Source organism: Charadrius vociferus, unplaced genomic scaffold, assembly GCF_000708025.1.
Source record: "Charadrius vociferus isolate BGI_N301 unplaced genomic scaffold, ASM70802v2 scaffold70, whole genome shotgun sequence".
In the NCBI taxonomy this organism is placed as follows: Eukaryota; Metazoa; Chordata; class Aves; order Charadriiformes; family Charadriidae; genus Charadrius; species Charadrius vociferus.
The window spans coordinates 4,274,131-4,280,110 of NW_009646851.1; the positions used below are offsets into that span (position 1 = coordinate 4,274,131).

Here is a 5,980-nt window from a genome sequence, read left to right on the forward strand (position 1 = left end):
CTGCGGCAGTGTCCCGGGGCAGAGCATGAGGTGGGCTGGGGGCAACGGCAGCCCTGCTCCAGGTGGAAACAATTATGGGAAAAAAATGTGCTCCGCACTGGATGAGTTACTGCTGATAGCTGCCAGATAAGCTAACTTAATAAAGTGGTGGCTTAATTAAGCCACATTCCTTGCATCTTGCCTTTCGTCCTGCCTGTCCGAGGCGATGCTATCAAGGAGCTACTGCTTTGCAAGGTGGGGTGGGGGTTGCTGTGCCGATGCACCGCTGTGGGTCAGGAGAAGGGGGGACCTGTGGGCGATGGGACGTGGGAGTGCTCCTGGAAAGCTCAGCTCCCCTCTCAGTCTGCAAGGTGATGGGACACAAAAGTCAGCAACAAAGGCAGATCTGCTGCTTGCCCAGTCACGGAGGTGTTTATTGGTATCAAAGTTTTGACCCTAAATCCCATCTTCTGATGTTCAGTGGTCCAGGAGCACCTCAACCTCCAGAGCAGAGGGGAGTAGCTCAACATCTCCCTGGTTCTCCTGCAGCTACCTGTCAGACAAAAAGGCTGACTTTGCTTTGAGAGAGTCCCTATCACTGTGGATTTTCTTACAGCTAACTCAAAATCTAGACATTGCAGTGATCAAAATCATGGTGCCCAAAACCCTCTGCGAATGTGGGCTTGTGCACGTTCCTGAGTGACAATCGCATGAGAATCAGCAGTTGCTATGTTTTTAATAGCTGAAGCACCCCTTTAAAAGCTGCAAGAAGTATGTCTGCCAGAAGTTTCTCCTTTTGGGAACCAGATTTAAAGTTAACGAATCAACTTCATTTCCCTGTCGATCCAGATTTTAGTGGTTGAGCGTCTTACACAGCTGTGTATTAGTTTGTGTTTGATGCACGCTCACAGGTACAGCCGCGTAGCAACCGCCTTGCTGGAAGTTATTCAGTAGCTAAAATTATCAGCGGGGACCCCCTCTTATCTCTCATTATATATAACGAGATCGCTGCTGTGCAACGTTGATTAGACATGTCAACCTGGAGCTGGATGGCTGAAAATGAGTATTGCTATTAAAATGCCTTTGCTAATGATCAACTCATGTGTCCATCATTTTGACAGATTTCTCTTTAGGAATGTAAAAGGCTAAAGCATGCAGGAATCCCAGGGTTGCAATGTAATGCTCAGAGAAATGGGCATTTTCGTCTTGTATTTCCTGTGCGTTAACCCTAAAGTAGCAGTTTCCCTGGCAAAATCATGCTGATGGCTGAAGCTCACTGTTGACTATGGGCTACTCTAATACCGAGATCTGTAATCCTGAATTGGGAAATGATTGCCAAGGCCAATTGGTTTCTGGAGTGTGATCCTGAAAGCCAGGCATCCGTCCTCTAAACCACTTCTTTAGGTGTGTTTTAGATCTTTCATGATGGGAAAAATCAACAAAGGTTAAAAGGGAGGCTGAAAACAAGGAAATAATTTCTCAAAAACATTGCATCCCCCGGTGGAACTCATTGCTGCAAGATGCCTTTGAAGCTATGGATTTCAGCAGGGGCTTGGATATCTGCCAGGGCAGCACGATTTTCCAGGTGCTTTAACTGGAGCAACCCCCGGCGAGGCTACGCAAGGCTCTGCTTGCTTCAGGGTGCCAGGGCAGTATTTAATGGCTGTAACTCAGCGTGTGGTGGGTTCCCAGTGTGTGGCTCTGGGAGATCCGTTTGATCAGGGCAGACGGTTTGGCTATCAGCAGAATGCAGGAAGGCGGATAAAACCACGGGTTAGCCTCAAGAAAGCCAACAAGTCCAGCCAAAAGCTATTGCCAGCCAAGTCGAGAGGAGAGAGGCAACTCCTGCAAGGTTGCCAGCAGGCAAGCCCTTAGCCAGAAGCCGGCTGTGCCGGCTGAGGTTTGCATCCGCTGCCACAAGCCACTGCAAGGGTGGGAGCCCTAAGGGTCCTAAGCCTGAAAATCAGGTGGGAATTCCCAGGGAGAAAGGTCGAAATGATGAAAGCTGCTGCTCCCTCTTTCTGGTTAGTTCTGGCTGGCACAGCCCTGCAGGTCAGCATCTCATGGCAGGGGGGCCTTCCTCTCCTCCTCCTCTCCTCTCCTCTCCCCTCCCCTCCTCCCCTCCCCCCCCCCCCCCCCCCCCCAATACAAGGCAAATCCCATGTGTCTCCTCTCCTCTCCTCTCCTCTCCTCTCCTCTCCTCTCCATCTCCCCTCCCCTCTCTCAAGCCCTCTCGCAAGCCAGGCTGTGTCTTCCTCTGAAGAGCAGCTACAAGCAAGCCTTTATCAGCCTCCCTTCTTCCACAGACAGGAGGAGATGAATGTGCACTTGGAAAGCCATCAGCAGGGCTTGCAGCATATGAACAGCCTCCCCGATCCACCTTTGAACTCATTCCTCCTGCATTTGTTTGTCTTGCAGATAAAACTTCAGAGCAGTGTTTGGAGAAAAGTCTAATGAGGGACCACTGTTTGCATAACAAAGCAAGGCTTCCTCTTAAGATGTTCAGCCTTCATTAAGCATAATTTATATTCCAGTTAATCTTTGGAAGAGGGTAAAATATGGAGCCAAAGTTTGTTTTTTCATAGTTTGGAGTAATGCATTGTTTGTTTTAAGTGGTCAGTTGCAACTGATAGTTGATTTAAATTCAACATAATGATGATTTGTGATGGCTGCGTGTTGTCTAGGGGGAGTGTTGTGTCATTGACTGCCATGGCTTTAGCACTCTTCTGCGTCAGTTGTTGAACTAAAGGATAAGACCAAATGGATGGTTTCCCAGTTTTGCAGATATTTCAGCATATCCACAAGGCATGAAAAACTGTGAGTTTGCAAAATACAGGGTTTTATTTCCCCTCAGACTCATGTAGACTTGATAAAATAGTGCACTGAACAGCAGTTTGTTTCTCTTGCGGCAGTCCTGGTAGCCACCACCCTGGGATGCTTCAAAGGTCACCCACCAGGTCCCTGCAGCGAGGGTGATACAGGACACAGCCATTTGTAAAGGCTCCTCAGTGCAGCCGGGAGTCCTGGGGACTTGCTGTGGTTTGCTGCCACATAAAAAGTGTCCGATCCCATTGACTCTTCACTGCAGCTTTGTGCCCCTGCCTGTATAAGATACTCTCCCTTGCTGTGGTTGAAATAGCCAATATATTTCACTTATCACCTTCCAGGTTTATTAAAAGATGAAAAATTACTGATAACATTTATCTTGTGTGTACTCCTCGCTGAGACTTACCCCTTTCTGCGAGTTTACATTGTAATGACAGATGTTTGAAAACACCCTTCACCATATCATGAAAATTATGACCTGAGTTGTGTATATGGACAGCACCGAGGTGCGCTGCATCCTTTCAACCCAAGGGAGCAGGGTTTTCAGAAATTACTTGGGATGTTGAGTGGGTCAACACTGGGGTACCCAGCCCCAGGGTCCCCAGGCAGCTGGCCATGCTGTCATTTAAAATGCCTCAAGGACTGAGTGGTGGGTTTCCATGTTGCGTTCTTTAATGCTAAGATACCTCCAACTGCAAAGCTCAAGGTCCTCGCCTTGGTTGGTTCATCATATCTGGGATCTACCCATGAGTGTTTTTAAAGGCAGCACCAACCTTTAGTGACTATATTTATTTATTCATTTATTTATTTTATTGTTTTTCAGGAAAAAATGCTGTAAGGGTTATAAGTTTGTCCTTGGACAGTGCATCCCTGAAGGTATGTGATTTCAGTGTTCTTACCCCTCATGTCCCCATGCGTTTTTCTTTCCCCATTTACCCTGTTCTCTGCACTGCCGGTTTGGAAGAGCATCCTGATATAACCACAGGCTTGGCCCTATCTCATGGGTCAGTGTGGGGAACTGTTTCCCAGAAATTGTTGGGAAAATAAAAGCGTCTTCCAAAAGTTTTGCTTAGCGTGCCAAGCCGCGATCCTCCCCTAAGTACACGTAGCTGCACGGATCTTGTACCATCACCTGCTGCAAACAGAGGGATGCATTCAGCTCTTGGCTGGGTACGCAGGAGCTCTCGGTGCGTGCAGGAGCACACCCTTCCTGGCTGATGGCTTTCACCGTGTACCCCTTGCCCCTGGCACAGCCGATTTGGCTTGTAAGCGCACAGGGAGTGGGTGACGAGGTGAGTGAGTCTTGCCTTTAGTTACCTGTTTCCCAAAGGTGTCAGCGAGGGGAGAGCATCACCAAACGGCATCTCTCCTCCACCTCCTCCCCTGGTCGTGGGCACGGCTTCCTTGTCACCAGGGGCAAAAGGAGATGGGGGATTACTCGGGGGTAGTTCATGCACTAGTGAAAAAGGAATGATCCCTCCTGGCAGAGGGGAGCTGCCCATACGCTTTGCAATGTCAGTACCGGGTTCCCAATGCTCAGAGGTGATCTGCAACGAGATCTCATCTGGGAAAAGGCTGAGCTCTGCCCACCTTACCCTTGGGAGAGGCTTCTGTTTGGTCTACCCAGCCGACAGCTTCACTGGGCAGTAGCAATGTGACTTCTGCAGTCGCTCCCACTGCTTTGCCCAATTTGGATGAAATTGGCTCTGAAGTTATAGGACAAGAGGAACTGTCAGGCAGAAGCGAATGGCCAGAGACGGCGAGCCAATCAACCTTGTTTGATCCAAAAAGCAGGTTTAAGGGTTGGTTTATGGTAATGCATCCTTCTATTTGATGACATATGGAAAGCCTCAAGCTGACCTGAGAGTTTTCCCAGTTTGGGATGGCAATGTTTTGAAAAGAAAAGTGACAAATTAATGTACTGGAGAGAGTCAGCTGGTTTTTGAGTTACAGTCTCCAGCCAACAGGGATTATAACCCAAACTCCCATCCTGCTGCTTTTTTTTTTAATTTGTATCTTCTTTGCTGCTGGCTGGAAACACTAGAACACTGGTTGCAAAAAAAAAAAAAAAAGGAAAAAAAAAGAAAAAAAAAGAAAAAAAAAGGAAAAAAACATCTTCTCAAAACAGGAATTGCGCATTAGCTGCTTCCCTGTGAAGAAACGGCTCAGGATGCCAGCCCGAGCCCCTGGCAGCTGGGTAGGGTTTGGATGAAATCGATGCTCACAAGGAGTTCCTCATCCCGTGGTTTTGCAGAGGGTTTTGTCTCAGTGTGTGTGACACGAGATGACAGCTCCAGTGTGAGACAGCCACTTGGAGGAGGTGGTTGTACTGTCTTCTACAAGGCGGTTGTGTGCGTGGGAGGCAGGAGCCCTGAATCCTTTCAAAGTGGAAAGAAGCCAGGACTCTCCAGTCTGGCCTCCAGCTTTCCTATAGATTTTAACTATTTTATATGCTGATTATTCACTAAATATAATGGATACAGCCAGAGAAGTAATGGGACCAAAAATAAAATGAGAGCAATGTCAATGTATTACTTTAGTCTCCTAATTTTCATCTCTTGAGGGATTAGGTGATTATGAAAGCAGCTTTTATTATGTACCCACTGACTTTGCTTAATCCTCTCTATTAACTGCATCTCAGTAACCTGAGAGTTTCTGACACTAATTGAATTTCTCTGCTGGCTGTGGCTTCTCTCCCTTTGTATCTCCATTCCCCCTTTTTTCAGCTGAATCTGTATTTTGCCTTGAACTTCAGAGGCCACAGCAATTGCCATAAAATCTGAGATGATCTTGGGCCGTTGGTATAGGGATGAGAAACATGATTCAGTGAAGCATTCATTTCACTTACTCTGTTAGAAGACATCCCTTGGCTCTTCACACATTGTTTTGGCATAATCTTGACAGAGTAGCTGTATGAAATGCATATCTCAACACAGGCACATAAATACATTACAGATGTGAGCTTATTAGAGCACATCTGCACCTTTTAATCCAGTACTGTCAAGTCAAAGCCGTGAGAAGTAGTTCCAGGCCTGTCTTCTCCATGATTTAGCAGTGGCTGCAAGAGGAGGGTTGGGAGAGGGATAGGCCCTCCCTTGTCCACCCTCTTCTTGCAGCTGCTTCAGGAAGACACTGATCTCCTTCTTGGACAGATGTTATTTGAACGGACTCTTTC

At 47.4% G+C, this 5,980-nt stretch overlaps 1 protein-coding gene across 1 annotated transcript in view; it reads left to right on the forward strand.

Moving 5' to 3' along the window:
• Nucleotides 1-5,980, forward strand: part of CCBE1 (collagen and calcium binding EGF domains 1) — a 146,150-nt gene that overhangs the window by 120,208 nt on the left and 19,962 nt on the right. The window contains exon 2 of the mRNA XM_009894233.1: nucleotides 3,629-3,681. Within this exon, the coding sequence (XP_009892535.1) occupies nucleotides 3,629-3,681 (53 nt within the window). The remainder of the gene's footprint in view (nucleotides 1-3,628; nucleotides 3,682-5,980) is intronic.